General features: G+C 42.9%; 2 protein-coding genes and 1 long non-coding RNA gene across 10 annotated transcripts; 1 reads left to right on the top strand and 2 right to left on the bottom strand.

Annotated features, from left to right (window-relative positions):
• Nucleotides 1-466: 466 nt before the first annotated feature.
• LOC108039705 (paired amphipathic helix protein Sin3a) lies at nt 467-18,254 on the top strand. 7 transcript variants are annotated; one of them, XM_017116785.2, is made up of 12 exons: nt 467-1,029; nt 7,450-8,231; nt 8,298-9,589; nt 9,655-11,207; nt 11,496-11,808; nt 11,873-12,248; nt 12,810-13,321; nt 13,385-13,714; nt 13,918-14,124; nt 14,193-14,423; nt 16,444-16,854; nt 17,024-18,254. In XM_017116785.2, the coding sequence occupies exons 2-12, from the start codon at nt 7,793-7,795 to the stop codon at nt 17,552-17,554; spliced, it is 6,195 nt and encodes a 2,064-aa protein (XP_016972274.2). In that variant the 5' UTR covers nt 467-1,029; nt 7,450-7,792; the 3' UTR covers nt 17,555-18,254. The 7 variants fall into 7 exon arrangements, with proteins under 7 accessions (XP_016972274.2, XP_016972275.2, XP_016972276.2 ...); XM_017116786.2 differs by lacking the exon at nt 467-1,029 and adding an exon at nt 4,557-4,744; XM_017116787.2 differs by lacking the exon at nt 467-1,029 and adding an exon at nt 4,557-4,972 and having other exon boundaries at nt 11,508-11,808.
• LOC108039708 lies at nt 2,359-4,430 on the bottom strand. Of its 2 annotated transcripts, none has more exons than XR_001769030.2 (2): nt 3,164-4,430; nt 2,359-3,098 (listed from the first exon to the last, which is right to left on the bottom strand). It is a non-coding gene; the product is annotated as an uncharacterized LOC108039708 (long non-coding RNA). The 2 variants fall into 2 exon arrangements; XR_001769029.2 differs by having other exon boundaries at nt 3,196-4,430.
• On the bottom strand, nt 18,240-22,666 carry LOC108039707 (H(+)/Cl(-) exchange transporter 7). The gene is made up of 9 exons (XM_017116793.2): nt 22,331-22,666; nt 22,114-22,218; nt 21,852-22,053; nt 19,597-20,568; nt 19,365-19,534; nt 18,924-19,310; nt 18,701-18,859; nt 18,561-18,644; nt 18,240-18,500 (listed from the first exon to the last, which is right to left on the bottom strand). Exons 1-9 carry the CDS (start codon nt 22,577-22,579, stop codon nt 18,378-18,380), a joined length of 2,451 nt encoding a protein of 816 aa, XP_016972282.2. The 5' UTR covers nt 22,580-22,666; the 3' UTR covers nt 18,240-18,377.
• Between the last annotated feature and the right edge of the window lie 71 nt (nt 22,667-22,737).

The following is a 22,737-nucleotide window of genomic DNA, read 5'->3' as shown; positions in this document are numbered from 1 at the left end:
ATCACATTGCGAAAAGATTATTTACACAATACTAATTTACATCGAATAAATTATTAAGCAAAATTCAAGTTATATTAAAAACGTTGTCGTTAAAAGAAAGGTGACAGACTATTTAATTTGCAATGTTATTTGATTAAAGTTTAATAAATTTATTTTATTAGAACATATAATAGCTGTATGTATTTGAGAGATTAAATATTAGTAAAAACGAACAAATTATAAATAATAATAATGACAAACAAACTAAAATACAAAGATACAAAATAAAGAAAGACTGATACAAAATAATAAGAAAAACACCCAAAAACTAAATAATAACACTAACATTTTCTTGATTTTATGGGAATACCATTGATATTTTGACTTTCGATAAAATCCAGCGTTAGTTTCTAGTATTTTCCTGGCCAATTCGGTATTTTTCGTTCGGATGCTTCTGCAGCCCTGTTGTCTTTTAGGACCACCCACACTCACGCGCACGCAAGCCGAGTTGGGATTTTTTTGTAACTTGCTGGTCATTTTTCACGGCTGTGCGACTAATTAAATTTAAACACCAGAGTCAAAGTAACCCAAATAAGTGCTTAAATCAGACGCAGCGCGCAATATTGAAGAATATATAGCAGATCTCGGCAAGCAAAATGTAAATTTCTGAGTTCCTGGCGTGGGGTTGTACATTACGCATACATATACGCCTGTGCAGCCGCGTGTGTGCGTGCATGTGTGGAGTTTTATAAACTAAAGCACGAGTGTAAATTTACGTGCATTAAATTTAAAAATTACAAAAAGAAAGAGTTTGGGGCACTAAATCGATTCCCAGTGCCGAGTGTTTGCATGTGTTTGTTGCAAATGTAAAAATAAGAAGAAGCAGCAGCTCACGCGCTACTCTCTTCCTCTCTCTCCCCCCTCCCACATTTAGCAGCTGAAAGTTTTAGCCGCAATTAATTTAAAAGTTTCCAGAAATCAGCTAGTTGGCAGAAGCGAGAAATAAACCAAAAGGCTTAAAAAACGAAACAAACTTCAGTTATTAAAAAGGTAAGTAATAAATAGAGAAAAAATCGCGCACTTGTATTCGTGTGTGTGAGTGAGTGAGTGGGTGCTAAGAATATTTTTTTACTTAACCTCAATTTGCCGCAACTGATTACGCTAGGCGGCAACTGAACCTTCCAGTGGCATTAGTTATTTCAAAATAATGCATTCATTCCGATTTTGTCCCGAAATATTTTCCTAGTTACGTTTAGAAATTGAGGTTTTATCAATGGGCCTATCCAGCTGAAATTACAGTTACAGCCCTAATTATGGTGTGCGAATGTGTATATTTGTGGAAATGGCTCTTATCGACTTGCTGAATACATAAAAACACAAAGTTCCGCCATCTGTTGAGACGTGGGTCTGTGTGTGTGAACATTTTTAATTGTCTTTGATTTGATAAAATATAAAAAGAAAAAAAGCCTCGGAGAGTAAATAAAAATAAGAAAGGAAGGTATTGAGAACAGCAACAACAATGACGCAGACACACACACAACGAAGGCAATCAAAACACCGAGGTGTATGTGTGAAAGAGATAGAGCGCGTTTAGCGCGCTCACCTTTTGTTATTGTTGCGTTCATTCGCTCGTGAGCTGCCAACTCGTTCAAAATGTATCATTAAGTGGTTATCCTCAAGAAATAGGATATTTTTAAATAATCATATAAAAAATGTCAATCTATACTGTTGAAATACGAACCGTTCCTATTTTTAAAAACCTATTCCACTACTTTTCAAATTAAAACTGTGTCTTTATTTTATGGGCCACTTTAATTTATTTTCTTAAACAAAAATCAAGCACGAATTTTATGCAAGTTAATGTTTTACAAACACGGCTACACATTAAAGGAAATAAATATATGCATATTATATCAGTTTTTAAATGGCATAAAGAGTTGGCAGCTCTAGCTACCCTTTTGGTCCAGGTGTGTGTTTGTATACAAGGTGAGCGAGACAGCAGTTCAGCCTTCAATTTGCGGGCTTACGTTGATTCTAATTAAATAATTCGTTGAAATCGGGCTCACTGCTTCTGTGAGGTCCAATTGAGATTCACAAACACATACATATATTTGCCGAGCTTTCCTCGTTTTCCTCAAATTTTCTTGTGAAGCGCCTCAAGTTTCGACCGGCTTGGTTTAAAGTCTCGTTTCGGCCGTTTGAAAAACTTGAAAATCAAGTTACTTCTGAACTGAAACTCTCCCCAGTTTTGGCACTCTTCACACACTTCTCTTGATCTTTCTCCTGAGAAACTAATACACTACACTTGCCGCGTCGCCAAGCGATTGGTTGCAATTTACAATTGTCTTTTTGCCAGAGGCCAACGAACAAGTCTTGAACTTGATGGTCGGAAAGAAGTTGAAGTTTATTAGACGTTGTTTATGTCTTAATTGGAGCACGTCTTGGGTATTATTGTATAGACAAATTGGAGAATACGAAATGAATTTTTTTCTATAGGATTTAAGATCTTTAAAATTTTGTAGATTTTACATGATTGCTTCTAAAATCTAAAATATTTAATAATTAATTATTCGAAAACATTCTTATGTTCCAGTGATTATTTTAAATGTATTAAAATAGTATAAACAAGGGTTTGTTTTGGAAAATAGAGAAAAAGATCTTCTAACAAACTTAATTTGCACTCCTATTAAATAGATTAATTTAAAAAGAGGTAAAAGTACCTTTTTTTTACAATTATTAAAAGTATCCTTTTCCTCCCTACAAAAGCTAAATGTATAGATTAGGGTGTAACAATTATTGTAAACATATTAATAACTTTTAATCATACAGAAAAAAAGACTCACGGATTTAAAAATGTCTAAAAACTGACAAAATCGATTTTTAATTCTCCCAAACTTGTAAAGCTTGACTCTATTTATACAGTTAAAGAGTATTCATCACATTAAGAATCAGGTGACGCAGGAGAAAACACAATATCTGATCATTTTCTGACCTCGTACTAATATTCAACTATTTGGAATTATGTAAACCTGGATTAGATACATCGCATTGATTATTTCACTTTATCCATTTTGTATAACTGGTTCATTTCCCTTTGTAGTCTTCACTAGTCAAGCAATCTGAAATTAGCACAGGAATAATTAGAACATTCGAAAACACCTGGCAATATTATCAAAAAAAAAACCTTAATTACAGCCAATGGAATGACAAACAAACCTTCCTGCGGAGTTTGTCAGTCGGAGCGTTTTTTGTTTGTCCCTTTTTTTCGGTCCGGGGATTTCGGTGCATGCGCTGCACCCAGTAGTTGGTTGCACGTGAACTTTGAACTTTTGAGCTGGAAAGTAGAAGGCGGATTTGCATTTCCTACGCTGCAGGTGCCTCAAAGAGAAAAAAGAGTCTCTCTCTCTCTCTCGATTACTCTTTTGCCGCCCCCGCTGCATTTTTCATTGCGCAATGAGCGAGGCGAATCGATAACTGCAAGGTTTCCATGTCGCATTTTTAGCAGCTTAGCTTTTTCGCGTATACAGATATTTTTCGCCTGTTTTTTTTTTGAAGGAGGTAAGCCGCCGAATTCGCTTCGATTCAAGATGGAAACATGTGTTTTTATGGTTCCGCCATTGTCATGGTGAGATGCACTTTGCTTTTTTTTACTTTTTTCTGCCTGCCTCTCACCGCACGCACGCCTTTGTGTGTGTGTGGGTTGGTAAGCGAGGTGGAGGAGTACATGAGTGTGTAAAGTGTAGCCGTGGCAGAGTTGTAGCTCGCTAGTGGTCCGTTTGGTTTCTGATTTTCGGTTTTGTCGATTTCATTATGTACTGCAATAGTCGGCTGAGTCCGCTCTGCCGACGTCGCTTTCCACTGTATACAAGGCTCGGTGTGTTTGTGTGGGTGCAATGCGCTCCCAGACGCTCATTTTTACGGAAACAGGGTGTTTCGCTCGTTAGTGTGAATGCTTGTTAGCCACATGGCTGTATAAAAAAAAAACACCCTATCTCTCCAAAGTGCTGTTGCTTTTTGAATACTCGTTGTGTTTATTCTCTGCCGCTCTCTTTGGCGGAAACAGGGTGTCCCGTTCATAAAATGTGATTTGATCACAGGCCACATGGTTATAAGTAAAAGACACCCTGTTTTCTTACAGACTTGTTTCCTCTCTCCTTCCAACGTTGTTATTGCTTTTTGCACTTACGTAAGCTTTCCGTCGTTCGTTTCTTATCCAAATTCTGAACGCCATTTTGATGTGATTTGCATGCGGTAAGCAATGGCGAGTACAAGTAACTGCTGTCAGTTATTGTGCACTAATAGGTGACTTATGCACCATTTTTTATAGTAGCAATCGCATTGTTTTCAATGCGCGCGACCGAGGTACTTGGTTGTTGCGCCGCTGAGTTGCCACCCTGTTTTAGCAGAGGCGACAGAAAATTAATTCCAAAGCAACACTGCGCGCGCGCACTCTCCCTCTCTCCATCACTCGCTCTCGGAGAGCACAAGGTCCCTTTACGCTCTTTCTCTTTCGTTCTCTCTCTCTTTCTGACTCCGACTGACTGGCCGTCGTTGGTTCGCCGTTCAATTTTAATCGAAAATGTTTGCGGCGGCGTTAGGATGTACGAAAACGTTTTCTCGCCAAAACTGTGTGAATAGCAGTAGAAATCTACCGAGAAGAAAATGTCTAAAATCGCCTAGTTTGATCTGCTGAAAAGGGGAGACAAGTGCGAAGTGATAGAAATAAAAGTAAAACTAAAAACACACAAAACCATTAAACAAGAAGGTGAAAATTAAAATTTCGGTGTGCCAGTAGTGAGTGCGGAAATAGTAGTTGCAAGTGCAAAATAAAAATTACTGCGTAAAACGTGAAAGTTTCCAATAACACAAGCCAACGGCAGTTTTGTAGTAAATATACATACGCGCCCAGTACATACATACATACATACATTTTGAATATACACACAGCCGAATATCAACCGACGAAGCTAACTGCTTATTGCTTATTGCTGATGTAAGTGTTAAGGGCGGAGAAGGCGTGTAAGGTGCATAGAAATATCCTTCAAGTGCACTTGGTGCGCGGATATTCAAACAACATTCGTGTTTGTGCCACTGAAAACTTGTGAAAAATACAACATTTTTAGGTTAGGTCAATTTCAATTGGTTTATATACACACGCACGCACATACACACAGTCGCATTGCGAGCCATAGCGAATACATATAGAAGGCGCACAGACAAAAAGTCGTCGACAGCGACGTGGTTGTTGTTTGTGTTGCTGCTGCTCTGCTCACACACACACGTACGAGGGTGGAGAGGAGAGCCACACACACATAGGCGCGCTTTGAACCATTGCTTTTGGCTTGCTTATGAACTGACTGTATTTTTTCAACGTAGTGTCGTTTTATTTTCGTTCGTTGATTCGTTCTTTGCTCGGTTCGTGCGCTTATCTCGACTTTTGCTTTGATGCGCCATTCGCATGTACTGGCGAGAGCCACAGTCCGTTGGTGTGAGTGTGCATTTAAATGGCTCCCCAATGAGAGCATCATTTGTGGGCCTCCCTTTTGCTCACATCTTTTTTCTGCTCCTCTTCTTTTCATCTCACATCCGTCGTTTGTTGTTCTTGCTTTCGTTTTTAAAATTTACACAAAACGTTTGCTGAAATAGTATATATATATATTGAACATATTTCTCTATACATCCATATGTTTTATTTGCAAAATTTATTAATAGCGCAGCGACAGTCTGCAAGTGTGTGTGTGAGTGTGCCAGAAGAGTGAGAAAGTAATTCAAAAACTAAATATTAATTCGGGATGATTCGTATTGCAGTTGTTTAAGAAATCGAGTGCTAAAAATTTTGGCATATTTTTCCGCTGCCTGCCTTTTGTGCTGCGTATTCTGTGCTGTGTATACACATAACAAAACAGATAAGATAACATTATACGTGTGCACGTAATAGAGCGGGCTGAACAAAAAAAAATGGAGGGAAAATTTGCCCACATGTCTCCCCTAAGCACTCGCACACACACGCACAACGCCCCAATTTGGAGCCTCTCTCATTCAAACACACACACAAAGATGTTTGGTATGCACTAATGGCGGATCCAAAAAATACAATAACAAAAAAGGCAGTTAAGAGAGCGCAAAGAGCGAACTTGTTTTACCTTTTTTTTTTTAAGGATAGTTGGTGGTGGCACGGAAGGAGAGCTTCTAAGCTTTTGTGCGGCTGTACTGTGCTCCAATATTTGTTTACAAATGCTAAAATGGGGCAGCTGTTGGCTGTGATGGGATGTTTCAATAGGTTGGAGCAGGATGATCTGATCCTCTAGGCGGTTTCCATTCACCTTGTATTTACTCTCTCTTTTTCTCTCTGGCCTGCGCAGCTTTGCGCTCTCTCTCTCTCATGATTGCCCGCCAAATGCTTGCTGCGTCAGTGTGTGTGTGTGTTTGGCCCCAAACGGGTGAAATACCTTTTAGAAAAAAATCAGGCAAATCATACTGCGCCTCAACAACAAATGCGTCCCTCTCTCTCTGACTCTCTTTGTAGCTGCACCACCACCACCACCGCCGTAAATACCACCACCTTTGCATTGTTGCGTTTGGTGCTGCTTCTTCTTCTTGTTCTTCTTGTAAGTTGTAGATACAGAATATGTACCAGCAATACTCCCCCTTCTTCCGCCCCCTTGGCGGTGTTGGTATATATACATCTGAATTCTATGCAAGCGATGTCGTGCATGGGGCATTTGGCACCTTCTACATCTATATCACACACACTTACACGCAAACGGAGGTGTATACAGAAAGCTCTCATAGGAAGTATTTACTGTACCGCTAAAAGCAACAACAAAGCGCGCGCCCAATTCCGGTTGCACGTACACACACCAAAGTAAACTTCTCCTTTTTACTTGCACTCTCCTCCGAGTTTTAACTTCCACTCCGATCTCCTTCCACTCTCTAGCTGTTGTTATTGCTCAGAGCTCCACCATTCCATTCCATTCCTATGCTCTTCACCTTTCTCTTCTCCGAATTCAATATCCAATACAATGACATCGTTTTAGACTCTATAGTTTTTGTGATACACCTAAAGAAGAATTTCGCCGTGTGCTTTTTTACTCTACATTTTTATTGGACTCTGCAATCGTTTTGAAGAGATATCTAGATATAGACAGACCAAATTGATCAAACAGCTGTGCTATATTAGCAAACCAGTTTCGGGGAAATGTGGAATAATCGTGTTATATTGTTTAGGAACCCTTTAGTAACCATTACGTTGTCAAATTTAATGAATCCAATGAAATCTCTTCATTCAATAAATATATGTTTCCTTACGCTTAAAAAATACGACAGATTTCATAAAAAAAACAAAAGGGTCTTATTGAAATTTGTAAACTATAGCCCTCAAAAGAAAGAATTTTGTTGAATATATAAATAAGTGCCTTTTAATGTACTTGGTACCAACCTAGTTTATAATCGTTTTCTTTTTATTTACAGTGCTTTCCAGAAAGAACTCCAGGAGCTACGTGGCGGACGCGAATCACTGGCGTAGATAACCAGCAGATAATTTCTCTACTCTAGAACTCGAGCGCATTTGCCGCTTGCGGAGCGACCAAATGTATAGACAACATATGTCGCATCCACGAGCATTTCAAGACCAAGAGTTGCGACCCCGACCGTTTGTTGCATATTACATACGCTCATAGAGGGCGGCCACTCAGACAAAGCAGCCAGATAGTCCTTGCACTTGGGCAGGGATCCAGGGAGCCACAAAGTGCTCAGCAAGTAGGAGGAGCAGTACAGGATTAGAGGTTCCGCTAAGGACAGGGCAACGAAAAAGATGATGAAACGCACCCGTGTCGACGAGGTGCAGTTCGGCACACGACCCGGTCCACCTACATCCGGTGGTGTGGGCGTAGGAGTCGTGGGTGGGACAACGTCTGCCAGCGGTGGTACCGCCACCGTGGGCGTTAACACGGCGGGAGTGACCATTGGAACAGTTGTGCCCGGTGCTGGCCACAACGCCACCATTAGTGGCATTGGTTCCATTCACCATCGCATCCTTACACCACAGCACGGAGGAGCCCAGACTATTGCCTATTTACCGTCCACCACACCGACGGCCACGAATTTGAAGACCACAAGCTCGATTGTGGACAGCACTAGCGCTGTAGGAGCAGGAGCCCAGGTGGCCGTAGGAGTCGGCGCTGGTGCCGGCGGTGGAGGCGTGGTGGTCTCTACGGGTAGTACGGGAACCCAAACATTGCAGTATACCACATGTAAGTGCTCACTTACAATCCATGTCGAAATGCTATTTACATCCATTTGTTTAAATTTTCCTGTAGCATATAGCGTGGCTTCCATTCAGGCGGGTGGAACTCTCAAAGCCAGCACAGCGGATGTCGCAAATACCGTACAAATTCATGTAACCGGAGGTGCAGGAGCGAGCAATCCTGCTAGCTCACAGACCGTTTCCAGCAGCTCACAAACTGGCACAATCCGCCAGCGCACAATCAGCGGCACCCAGACGGTGGCCACTGCCGTGGGTAATCTGGCCACAATGTCCCAGCAACAACCAGGTCAGCAGGCAAATTTAGCCTCCGCCCAAACGCCTCCGTCATCCGTGGTTGCCAACAGTATCCCAGTAGGTGGAACCACCCCACCACAGGGGCAATCGGGTAATGCCACGCCACGCTTGAAAGTGGAGGATGCTTTGAGCTACCTGGACCAGGTGAAATACCAGTATGCTGACCAGCCGCAGATCTACAACAACTTCCTCGACATTATGAAGGAGTTTAAGTCGCACTGCATCGACACACCCGGAGTGATTGAGCGCGTCTCCACGCTCTTCAAGGGACACACGGAGCTGATATACGGCTTTAACATGTTCCTGCCACCTGGCTACAAGATCGAGATTCATTCGGACGCTCTTGGCTGCTCGGTTCCAGTAGTTTCGATGCCCTCTCCCCCTGGAGCGCCTTCAAGCACAGGAACGGTGCACATGCTCACCGGTAGCAGCCCAATGTCAGCTGCTGGACATATCGCGATTAAGACGACCAATGCGGCAACTTTGACATCGGCATCAGGAGCTGGAGCAGCGGCTGCTGCAGCAGCTGTGGCTCAGATTCAATCCGCTGGAGCTGTTAATCTGATGACTCACGGCGGAGCATCGCTTACCCAGACAACGATCCATGCGCTTCAGCAGCAGGCGACGCCACCTCAGTCTCAGTCCCCAGGCGGCGGTCATGTCCACGTAAGTGTGACCAACTCACCGGCGCCAACTGCCGTGGGGCCCGGCCAGCAGCCACCGGGCATCTCTGTATCTGCGCACAACGTTCCGCAGAACTATTCAAGAGATCGAGAAAGGGCCACTATAACGCCCACAGGCCAAGTGGCAGGAGCAGCGGCTACCGCAAATGCCACCGCCAGCATTGTGGTCGGCGGACCTCCGACGCCAAATTCCTTGAGCGAGTTAAGTCCCCACGGAGGAACGGGAGGGGGTCCAGGAGTGGGAGCGGCCCAGCACAATCTGCATCACATCCAGCAGGCGCACCAATCGATTCTCCTGGGCGAGACGGGTCAACAGAATCAGCCGGTGGAGTTCAATCACGCCATAACCTATGTAAATAAGATCAAGGTAAGTGTGCTCAATACTTAAAAACTTTGTAGCTTACTTACACTATTTTTATCCCTCTCCAACAGAATCGTTTTCAAAACCAACCGGCCAAGTACAAGAAATTCCTGGAGATTTTACATGCCTACCAGAAGGAGCAGAAGGTGATGAAGGAGGGCAGTCTGAACCAGGGTAAAATGCTCACCGAACAGGAAGTGTACACCCAGGTGGCCAAGCTCTTTGGCCAGGATGAGGATTTGCTGAGGGAGTTTGGCCAATTTTTGCCCGATGCTACCAATCATCAGTCTGGACAATACATGTCCAAATCAGCGTCCGTGCACAACGATCATGGCAAGCAGCGACCCACGGCCACTTTGAGCGGTGGAGCCCACATCACCATGTCATCCGCATCGCCAGCATCAGGAGGTTCACCTCTGCATTTGGGTGGCGGCGCTACAACTCTGCCGCAGATCGACAACAGTGCCCATGCTGCGGCCATCGGAAATCTGTCGGCAGTAAACACCAGTGTGAGCATTAAGACGTACAACAATAATCAGCAGCAACAGCAGAATCATGTGATAGGTTCAGGCCTAAATGCGACGACGCGAAACGATATTCTCTTCGAGAAGGACTATCACCCGGGTCTGCAGCAGCAACCGCATCAGCGAGGAACTGGAGTGGGAGGCCATCACCATCTCGCCGGGACTCCAGCAGGCAATATCGGGCGGCCTGGTGTAGGAGCCAGTGTAATGGTGGCTTACGACAAGGAGCATCGGAATAACCATCATGTGCAGAAGTACGTGGGCCATACGCCAAATCCGAATCTCTCGCATGGTCACAATGCCAAAAAGTCGCCAAGTTATGGCATTACCTCGGTGATTGGTTCAATGCCGCACATGTCGGAAAATTCCCTCGATCGCAGCTCGCCTGGGATCAGTTATGCCACGCCGCCGTTGCCCTCTGGTCATCATGGTCAGCATAATTCCGCTTCGGCTTCAAGGAGACCTGGCGAGGACAGTTTAGCCGGACACTATGCCAGTGGAGCACCGCCTGCTAAGCGACCGAAGCCTTATTGTCGTGATGTGAGCTTTTCTGAGGCTTCGAGCAAGTGCACAATCTCCGACGCCGCCTTCTTTGACAAGGTACGAAAAGCACTAAGGAGTCCAGAGGTTTACGACAACTTCCTGCGATGCCTAACTCTGTTCAACCAGGAAATTGTTTCCAAAACCGAGCTGCTCGGTTTGGTATCGCCATTCCTTATGAAGTTCCCCGACCTTCTTCGATGGTTCACCGACTTTCTGGGCCCGCCGTCCGGTCAAACTGCTGGTGGAATGATTGATGGTATGCCCTTGGCTACCACGCAACGTCAGGGAGGCGGTAGCAGCAATAGTTCCCACGATCGAGGCAGCAGTCACCAGAGTGCCACCGAGTACGTTCAGGATGTGGATCTGTCTTCGTGCAAGCGACTGGGTGCTTCATATTGTGCGTTGCCCCAGTCCACAGTGCCTAAGAAGTGCAGCGGACGAACGGCTCTCTGCCGGGAGGTGCTTAACGACAAGTGGGTGTCTTTCCCGACGTGGGCAAGCGAAGATTCCACCTTTGTAACATCGCGGAAAACACAGTTCGAGGAGACAATCTACAGGTGAGAAACTTTTCTCTAAACTGTACACTCGGCATTCTTTGCCGTTTCATTTGCCGTTTTCTGTTTTATTTCTGTATCTTTGTGAGACAGCTGCGATTAAAACAGAATGCAGGATTTAAAAAAATATATATATTTTCATAAATCAAAAGGCTTTATTTATAATCATCTTCTGTTTAAATCGCATCTAAATTTCATTCTCAACTTGCACCCATGTCTTTTGTTTTGGATATTCTGTTTCTTTGGCTTTCGTTTATTTCAATTAACCATTGCGCACGCTCTAAACAAAAGGAATATTCACAGAACGGAGGACGAACGCTTCGAGCTGGACCTGGTAATCGAGGTGAACAGTGCTACTATTCGGGTGCTGGAGAACGTGCAGAAAAAGATGTCGCGCATGTCCACCGAGGAGTTGGCAAAGTTCCACCTGGACGATCATCTGGGTGGCACATCACAAACGATACACCAGCGGGCCATCCATCGCATCTATGGCGACAAATCTGGGGAGATAATACAGGGCATGAAGAAGAATCCCTCGGTGGCAGTACCCATTGTACTGAAGCGACTGAAAGTCAAGGAGGAGGAGTGGCGAGAAGCGCAAAAGGTAAGTGAACTCACGCATTGCTTTTGCATTTATGTAAATTAAATATACAATTTCTGTTGTGTAGACGTTCAACAAGCAATGGCGAGAGCAGAACGAGAAGTATTACCTTAAGTCTCTCGATCACCAAGCGATCAACTTCAAACCCAACGACATGAAGGCCCTTCGCTCCAAGAGTCTGTTCAACGAGATTGAGACGCTGTATGATGAGCGGCATGACCAAGAGGACGACGCAATGGAGCCGTTCGGGCCACATCTGATGCTGCCCTACAAGGACAAGACCATACTGGACGATGCCGCCAACCTGCTAATCCACCACGTCAAGCGACAGACGGGCATCCAAAAGCAGGAAAAGCAGAAGATCAAGCAGATCATACGACAATTTGTGCCTGACCTCTTTTTTGCTCCCCGGCAACCGCTGAGCGACGATGAGCGAGATGACGGTGAGTTACCTCAACCTAATTTTATTTATCTTTAATCATAAGTTCACTTAAGCTAACACCTAGATATTCATTACTTGCTTTGCCCTCACATAATTTTAAAAAGTGTATTTTAGTAGCTATTACTACAAACTAACCAGCCGATGAGATGGTTTTGCCTCGTCTTGATCATCTTAATCATCCATACTCACAATAATAATATTTATTTTACATTTTTATGAAAGGTGTATAGCTTTATAAATTTAAAACAGTAATTAGTCATGCAAAAAAAAAATTTGAATAACTAATTTTCTTTAAATTTAAAAAGCGTGTTTCCCTTCATATTTTTTCGATTGTTTATTTTAACATAGTGAATGTTTTTCGTTTCTTTTTCTTTTTTCTTCTTTTTTTGCAATAAATTAACAACAAAACCAAATAAACCAATGAAACAAAATTTTGTAACGTACACAAAAACCTGTAATTAAATAATGTAAATCAAAAACTGGACTGCAATGCACCACCAACCACTCACTGACCCCATCGAATATCCGAACCTATGTGTTGTGCACCCGTTTCTTTATATAGCCTTTCCATTTTTGGTAGATGACAATACGAAAATGGACGTGGATTCGCCAATGGGTCGCACGGAGTCCACGACCCGGAATGCCAAGAGTACGCCCAGCGAAGGTGCCTCTCCAGCGCGCAGCAATGCAAGCAGCAGCAGTGGAACTCCGGCTGGAATCAAAAAAGAGACTGACGAGTCAAAGGCGACGAGTGGATCTGTTTTAGCGGCGTCCTCGGCAACGTCATCTTTAGCGACGCCGGCGGACGATGCAACACCATCTACATCTTCAGCAGCGGCAGCGGCAGCAGCGGCATCATCATCTGTATCCGGAGCCGATGCTAAGGCGAAGGATGACTCCATATCCTCCCACAGAGATGAAGGAGCTAGCAGCAGCACCTCCGGAATTACATCGAGTCCCAGGCAAACACAGGAACCGGCAGTAGCTGGCAGCGATGTGGAAATAAAACTGGAGCACCCTGCGGACTTTGCCAATCCCAAACTATTGCCACCGCACGCACACGGGCAGCACGACGTAGGTTTAATTAAGATTTTAACTGAAATAATTAATAAACCATTTTTTTGTTTTTATAACCAGGACGAGTCCTACTCGCTTTTTTTCGCCAACAACAACTGGTATTTATTCCTGCGGCTTCATGCAATCCTCTGCGACCGTCTGCACGTCATGTATGAGCGGGCGCGTCTGCTGGCGATAGAAGAAGAGCGCTGTCGGGTGAACCGAAGGGAGAGCACGGCCACTGCGCTGAGGCTAAAGCCCAAGCCGGAGATCCAAGTTGAGGACTACTATCCGACCTTCCTCGACATGCTCAAGAACGTCCTAGACGGCAACATGGACTCGAATACATTCGAGGATACTATGCGGGAAATGTTTGGCATTTATGCCTACATATCTTTCACGCTGGATAAGGTATGCTGTCAATTAATGCAAATAAAAACCGCACTTCAAAGAAACTTGTCAGATAAAGGCTTTCCTACAAATTCTAGTAACACCAAAGAAAAGTAATTACGTTGGTTTACTGTTTTTGGTTTGCTATCTAAAGATATTTTTCTCAAATTTTAGGATTTTAATACACCATATTATACCAACCTCTCGAATTTATTTTATCTTAGGTTGTATCTAATGCCGTTCGCCAGCTACAATACTGTGTGACAGAGCGAGCAGCCCTGGATTGTGTGGAGCTGTTTGCTACGGAACAAAGGCGCGGCTGCACCGGCGGATTATGTCGAGATGCCCACAAAACTTTTGACCGGGAGATGTCCTATCAGCGAAAAGCGGAAAGCATTCTCAACGACGAGAACTGCTTCAAGGTGTACATTGTAAGTTGTTCGGATCGAATCGCACACTCTCAATGAAGTTAGCTAACATAAACATTATTAATTTGCAGTACAAAATCGATTGCCGAGTGACCATCGAGCTGCTTGACTCCGAGCCTGAGGAAGTCGATAAGCCGGCTGCGCTGAAGGCCCAGAAGTTCAGCAAATATGTGGAACGATTGGCGAATCCTGCGCTCGGCAGCGGTGGCGGGAATAGTGCCGGCTCGAATTCGGCGCTGGGAAGCGACAATATTGTAGAGGCGTCCGATATCAAGACGGAGGAGGAGGAAGATACTGCCGAGGTGAGTGTGCCGAGGCAGCCATGATGCTTCTGAACCGGAGCAGCTTTGTGTGGTGTGTGCTTGAAGAGTGGTTAACCATGTTGTTTGTGTATTTCGTTGTTCATTTCGATTGTTTACGTTTTTGGTTCCCTGTTCTTCTCCTAAGTTTTGTTTTCGGTACTTCCACTGTACATACAATACCTGCCACTTGGTTTAGACAATGGACAAGACAGCCCACAGCCTACCGTACTGCATTCTGTATATAAATATACCTCAGTTTTCGATTATCTATCTGTTGTTACCTATCAACTTTCGCCGCTGCACTTTCTATTATTTATCTTCTCTCTCCTCATTTAGCCAGCTGTAAATTTATTTCTATTTTTGTATCTTTCGTTTTGGTATCATTTATCAACATGCCGCCAACTTATTAATCGCCCACATTTCGTATGCATACAAACGAGTACGCTGCTTGCATACGAGCAAAGAAAAAATACATAAAAAGAACAAGAAAATATTCACTAATTAATGCTTTTTTGCATTCTTTTCTCTCATTTTTTCCGATTTATTTTTTCGTACCAGGTCAATTCCAAGGCTTGAAATAACATAGTTTTGATAATTTCATTGAATAAGAAGAAGAAAAAGTCATATTGCAAAATGAAATAGTAATAAATGAATTTGTTTTTTGATTACCAAAACCAAAATAAGAGAAATTAAAACACCAAACCTTTTCACCTACCACCACCACCACCACTACCACACTCAACATCCACTACCACCCACTTACACACACATTTAATGTTTGCCCAAAAACACCAAACGAAAAACTGCAATAACCAACGAGGATACAAAACCCAAAATACACGCCTCAATTAAATGTAGAATCCTACCCACAAACATGCATAAAGACAGACATTATGTAAAATAGTAGATCATGATAACAACAACGTAGGCACGCGCTTGTTGCATTCCTTTCTGATTTCGTTATGCCTTGAGTTATCTAAGAATTATCTATAGCGATAGACAGTCTGATATTTGGGTTGATCGATGACCCAACACCGGCGTTGTGATGATGTGAGGATGGTGATGAAAAAGATGAAGTTCGTAAAGGTGTGGTTGGGGTGTGGTGTGTGTGAGTGGTGCTGATGATCAGATTATCGTGCTTACCCGTAGGCCTAAATTACACCGTACACAAATGTATATATTAATTATCGTGTTTTAACTGTACATAACGTAATGCTAATGGTAACCGGTCAATGTATGTATTATTATGTGTAAAACTTTTAGTAGCTAATTTTGTAAAGGAAGCAGCCAAATGTCTTTTTAAATTCGGTAAACATTTTTATATCTAGGCATAAGAACACACACACTCCACACACTCAATAATTGTAAATTAAATAGCACACACAATCACAACTGTGGACATTACTGGAGAGTGAAAGTGAGAAATATATCTGGAGCAGCCCATTAAAAAGTCATATTCGAAGTTACTGAAACAGAGGGATGGGCAAGATTGGGTCGGGTATTATGGTTTTATCTGGGGTTAGAGCAGCAAACGAACTCGGTAATTGCCACACAGACTTAACTTTAAGCAAGGTAAGTCGTCATCGCATTGTAGAACTCTTCGTTTCACTTAGTTTAAGTCTAAGAATTGTTTGTTATTTGTTATTGTTGATGGTACTGGTAAATGTGATTGATTTCGTTCTGTTTCGTTCCCATCCCGTATTTGGTCGATTTTTGTTTTGCGTTTGTCCCACAGTGAGTGTGAGTCTTTGTCTTCGGCTTTGTGTTTTTTGGCCTGGTACCTTCATCATCCTGGGTTCTCTGTATCTTGCTAAAATTCCCGAACTTAACTATCTAACTGTTCTGTAATGTTACAACACACAATCCACACATCTCAACATTCCCAGCTTAAAGTAATCTCGTAAATTCTGTGAGCATGTTGAATTGCCGCCGTATTTCAATTGCTCTTGGCTGCATTGCCGCCGGCAATTTTCTCAATTATGCATAATAAAGACTGACTTTTGAATTGTTCTCATTACAGTTGGGCCACAGAGGAGGTGGAATCGGAAGAGGAGCTCGCAAGGCGCGCTTTTTGCTGCGCAACAAGCGCCGGTCGCAGCTGCACGAGGAGCAAGTGCGTCAGTTGTTCGAACAGAAACGAAATCGCAGCGAGCAGCAGGCGACTGCAGGAGCAGGTGAATCCAATTCCGGCGACAATGTCATTTCGACGACCAGCAGCACCTCTGGCGGCAGTAACAATAATAATAACAATAACAGCTGGGGCAGCAAACGTCTGCCGGAGAGGCTGGGTACCCCGCAGGTGGGTCTGGCCGAGCAGTACGCCTTCAATGATCGCGACGAAATGAGCACGAATGCCAGCAATGGGCGATGCTTTGTAACCAGCAAGAATCTCAAGCTACTCAAGTACGATGCAGTGCGTCGTGCCAAGAAGGTGAGTGTTTGATAAGAGTAAAAGAGGTAGTTCTTTCGTTAAGTGGCGTTCTAGTTATTTTCAACTATAAAAACTAATATGAAAGAAAAGAACTCTTGGAACGAATTTTATTAAAAGCAATTGAAAGTTTTACTAATTTATTTACCCTTTTTTTATATTTTTCCTACAGAGTCATAGCCGCGTCACTCAGGCGAAATACGCTCACTTCCAGACCTACGTTAACAAGTGGTTGCAGCAGCACGTCAGCGATCAACTGCACCAGAACTGCATCGACTGGCTGCTGGGCAAGACAGCGGACCAGATTAACGCCAGCGGCTGGGGATCCGCCAGCAAGACCAAGACGGTGCAACAGAAGGATACGTCGAAGACGCCTTACCGCATCTACAACAGATACAAGGTGGTGCATAGTGCAGTCAGCGGATTGATTAGTGGCGCTGCTCCAACTCCAGACGGAGCAGTATCAGCGGTTAACTCGGCGCCGCCCGGCTCAACAGCATCGGCGGTGACCAATGTACTGGCCTTGTCAGCGGTATCCTCGACATCCCACTCGATGTGCAACAGCAGCATTTTGTCCGCGGACTCGACCACCAATAATGCCAATACGCCACCTCAGCAGCAACATTGCAATAGTGCGGCAGCTGCAGCGGCGGCCACTACAAATGCGGAGGCACTGCAACAAGTGCGACCCATGGAAAGCTAACCGGCAACAGCAGCAGCAGCCGTCTCTGCTTGGTCAGATTCATTCACATGACGATGAAGAAGAGAACAATTAGAAGGATTTACCTGTATTCGATAAAAAGTTCGTTTTTAATGTGATACCAGTTCCTGGACGCGGTCATCGAGATTGCAGCTAAACCGAACCTAGCATCGACTGGTGCGGAAGTCCAGCATGGCAGTGGGCATTGATATATGATTGAAAAAAATTGTTTTTCATTTTGTACAAAAAGTCATTTAATCTTAGGCGCTTTGCTCCTAATTAAGAATTTTATAGGCTTACTTTGCATAACTTTTAGAATTAGTTTTACTCTGGCAGCGCTTTTAGCATTAGGGTCTAAAGTCGATATAAAGCCACTAACACACCTTAAACACAATCGCAAGCCCACATGATAAGTCACGTATATTTTATCGTTTTTTGCACTGCAAACCGATCGAGACAGTTGTGCTAGTATTTAGTATCCAAAAACACGTCTGTTTAGCGTTTTAAGATTTTATAAAATCAAGCCCTTTTACTTTTACATAAATGTAACGTATTTTTTATACAAATCAAACAAAACACCCACACACAAACCTTGTACAATTCCTTGTGAATACTATTGATTATATTTTACGCGTTTAAGATCATTAAATTAAGTTGTAAAAACGTAATGAGCAAATTAAAACAAAAGTTTATCAAAAGTGAATTGGATTTTTGTGATTTAATCATAAGTGGGTATTACAAAGGATTAAAAAATATTTATGTTCTAAATTACAGCCACCATTGGCATTCGATAGACGTTCAAAAGTCTGCATTGAATGCAAACAGCTTACTTGTAAATAAAATCCCTCCTCGTTATAATGCCAGCGATGCGGTTCTCATTGTTGATGACCAACAAGTGACGTAGACCCAAAGCTCTAAAGATCTGAAAAATTCTAGGAACCGAATCGTGCTGAAAAATTGGGGAGTAAGTACATTATCGAATGGGATTGTTGGGTTGAAAATGACTCACCGGATTGACTCGTACAGGTGATGGATTCATAAACATGGATAAGTCCACGGTGTAGTTTATTTTTTCATCTAGCTTGCGAACGCTCTGAAAAGGGAGATTTAATACTTATGTTTTAACAAATCTCAGAACCTGCTAATTACCTTTATTGATGGATATCGCGGATAGAGGTCTCTAAAAGTTTGAATAGAAGTCTCTGGCAGCCAGAAACGTTTGTTTTCCACATACAACGATTTCAGTAAGATGACAATCAGCTGAGAACGCAATATGATGCCACAAACACGACCCTCAGAACGACGATTCTGCAAGATTTTAATGAGTAATATTTTATAACTGGAAATATACATAATATTCTAGTACACTCACCCCCTCCACATTATCCACCACTGGAAATCCATTGTGCTCACATTTTTTCAGCATCTGGTATATGTAATGAGCGCTATCGCGAAGCTTGATGCAAACCACCGGACTACTCAGTATTTTCTGAGCTGTCAAGCCCTTATATTGTGGCAATGGTTCCCACGTGAGCATGGGCACATGATTCACTTGGATCTGCGTATCGTAGATGCCCTCGTTAAAGTAATCACCCACCCACTTGGCGCTTATAAGTGCAATGATAAGGGGAAAGAAGAAGGAACTCTCCACACCGGTTGTTTCCATTAAAATAACCGACAAACTAATGGTCATGCGGAGTACTCCACCCAAATTGGCAGCTGCTCCAATCAGAGCGTATTTACCAGGATGCAGGAACTCCTAAAATAAGGAAATATGGTGCAACTTTAAAATAAAACGTCTTGCATTACTTACCGCCTGCGGGAAGAAGTAAAAAGTAACCATAGCCAAGAGACGCCCCCAAGCAGCGCCCACTAAAGCAGTTGGGATAAACACACCCAGAGAGACATTGAGACCAAAGGTGGCACAAGACAACACATAGTAGACGACTGTGAAGAGGGCTAGCGTAAGGATTTTATGCGAACCTAAAAGTAAGACAAATACAAATTTAAATAATTAAAAAGGCCACCCTTTGATAAACTCCCACCTGGAGGATCGTGGAATAAAGATCGGACTGTGGCCTCTGGCGTTTGAAACCACAGAGCAGCCACGGCATTATATTCGTTGTCCTCGCAGAAAAGTTGAACCGGATTGTTGGTTGGATCGTTGCCCAACGGACGACAGTCATTGATGAAGTAGATCATCAAACAAGCCAGAGTTACGCCCATGATGGCCACCACAACCGCTTCGATTACTTTGCCAATCTTCCAGGGAATAAAGCGCTTGCGAAATTTGTTGATTTTGGTGTTCAGCGAGTTCCAGGCGGCTCCAAGTAAACCTCCAGATACACCCAGGATCATGAAGATAGGCAGTTCAAAGTAGTCAAATTTCAGCGGCTGGTCGAACTTGCCCAAATTAAAGAGGCCCGTGAACGTAAAATCGTTTAGGCCGTGGTACGCCGATAATACAATGTTGAGGGTAAACACGCTGATGATGGAGGCCACCAGTGTGCGCCAAATGAGATTCTGGTTCCAGAAGCTGGCCGCTTCTTCGAGCGAGAAAAGCATGCCTCCAATTGGTGCTCCAAAAGCGGCTGACACTCCGGCTGCTCCTCCACCTAGGACGAAATCCCGTTTTTCGTGATCATCGCGGAAGGCCTTGAATATCCTGAAATCCTTCACGAACGTGGTGCTCTTGCCCTGTGAGATTCCGGCAGCTACCACGGCTCCGGCGTGGATCATTGGACCCTCCTTTCCACCAGCCAGGCCACCTACCACTGATGTTATCACGCCGATGGCCTTTACTGCCAGCGTTTTAATCCGTACAATGCGCGGTATTTTGACGCCATTCAGGTAGCTCTTCACCTGTGGAATTCCACTGCCGGCAGTAATGGGCTCAATGTAGGTAACCATGGCTGCTCCAAAGGCCACGGGCAAAATACTGAAGAGAAGCCAGTAAAGGTAAGGAATAACAAGATCGCCTTCGGTTGCATCGCTGAGGGGAACGTTTTCTTGCACAGCTGAAAATAAAGAAGGAAATTATTAAAAAAAATTTGTATAAATCATAATTTAAATTCAGAAAAGAAACCAGCAAACTTGCTTTAAGTAGAGAAGGAAAACAATCAACGTCATTAGTAACAAGAAAGGAAAGCTAACTTCGGGCGGAGCCGAAGTTGATATACCCTTGCAGAATACTCTGTAAATTATATTCTCCAAAATTATTCATATGATGCGTTCTTAATACTCATAAAAAATCCCAACGTCCTAACTTTAAAAACACCAAAGTTATAGCATTTCCAATCGTTCAGTTATATGGCAGTTATAAGATATAGTCGGCCGATCCTTATGAACTTTGGTAGGTCGGATTGATTGGCCAAAAATAAAACCCATAGAAAATCCCAACTTCCTAACTTTACAAACACCAAAGTTATGGCATTTCCGATCAATCAGTTATATGGCAGCTATAAGATATAGTCGGCCGATCCTTATGAAATTTGGTAGGTCGGATTGATTGGCCAAATATAAAACCCATAGAAAATTCCAACTTCCTAACTTTACAAACACCAAAGTTATGGCATTTCCGATCAATCAGTTATATGGCAGCTATAAGATATAGTCGGCCGATCCTTATGAAATTTGGTAGGTCGGATTGATTGGCCAAATATAAAACCCATAGAAAATCCCAACTTTCTAACTTTAAAAACACCAAAGTTATGGCATTTCCGATCGTTCAGTTATATGGCAGCTATAGGATATAGTCGGCCGATCCCGGCCGTTCCGACTTATATACTGCGTGCAAAGGAAAGAAGGGTGTGTCAAAGTTTGAATTCGATATCTTTAAAACTGAGAGACTAGTTCGCGTAGAAACAGACAGACGGACAGACAGACGGACAGACGGACAGACGGACAGACGGACAGACGGACAGACGGACATGGCTATATCAACTCAGGAGGTGATCCTGATCAAGAATATATATACTTTATAGGGTCGGAGATGTCTCCTTCACTGCGTTGCACACTTTTGACCAAAATTATAATACCCTCTGCAAGGGTATAAAAATAGTGTATGTCCTTCTAAATATTTGCTTTTGCAAATTAAGTTACAACTAAGATGAAATTACAATTAAGATAAATTTCAATCAAATCATTTGATTTTTACAACAAAAAAATGAGACTAATTACCGCGTTTCTATAACCTTGCGGATAGTATGATAGTATGATTTTCTATATTTCGTAAAAAAATGGGACCAAAATCTATTTGAGTTTCAAAGAATTTCCCGAAACGGAAGATAATTAGACGTACATTTGATTAGGAATTGGTACTTCAGTTCCGATAGCTCTTCGATTATGATATCTATGCTGCAGGCTATGAGAGCAGTTATAATGCCAATCTGTATAAAGATTATCCATCTTATAATGTCCTTGCGCAGGGAAAAACGCTCTGCCAGCTGTTCTCGCTGTTCGTCTTGGAACAGCGTGTTTTCGCAAACTTCATAGTCCAAGCTCTGCAAACGTAAAAGTTACTTAAAATAATCTCAAAACATACACTTCATATTCATACAGACCTCGTAATTGGGTGTGGAAGCTGCTGCCGTGCGGGATCTCAGATGGAAAATTGGTTCCAAATTGTTGATGTCTCTACTTGCACTACCCGCGTTTCCATTTATTTGCTAAACAAAAAAGAGCATCGAGTAATAAACTTAATATGTGCGACCAAAGATAAGCAAGAAGTACGTGTAAAACCAAATGATTCATCCTATTTTATTTTAGTTAAATACTTACACTTTCTCGAGGAACTGGCGGGGTAAAGTTTTCTAATAGCGGTGGGTGGTCATTATCTATTAAAGGGTAATTCCCCGAATTTGCTGGCGCTGTCCTACCTGAAGAACTAGTTGTGGGTTCTTCGCTTTGGTTAACTTCAATATCTTTTATTGGCTTTGAGCTATGACCAGTCTTTTTATTAAGCACAATCGGATCATCCTCCTCGCTGATATCATCTTCTAAATTAATTAAAGTCTTGTTTTCGTCCATTATTTAAAACAATAAATATAAAATGGCTCAATAACAAAAAAGTAAAAAACAGAACAAAGCCGATTGAGTGTAACCATCTGCGGTCAGCAGCGAAATACCACAACTGAATTAAAAGTATTTTATGAAAGCGTTTTTTTAGTCTAGTTTTTAAAACGAAA

This window comes from Drosophila rhopaloa, unplaced genomic scaffold (genome assembly GCF_018152115.1).
Source record: "Drosophila rhopaloa isolate 14029-0021.01 unplaced genomic scaffold, ASM1815211v1 contig_115, whole genome shotgun sequence".
NCBI lineage: Eukaryota > Metazoa > Arthropoda > Insecta > Diptera > Drosophilidae > Drosophila > Drosophila rhopaloa.
This window is presented reverse-complemented; position numbering and strand designations above follow the sequence as displayed.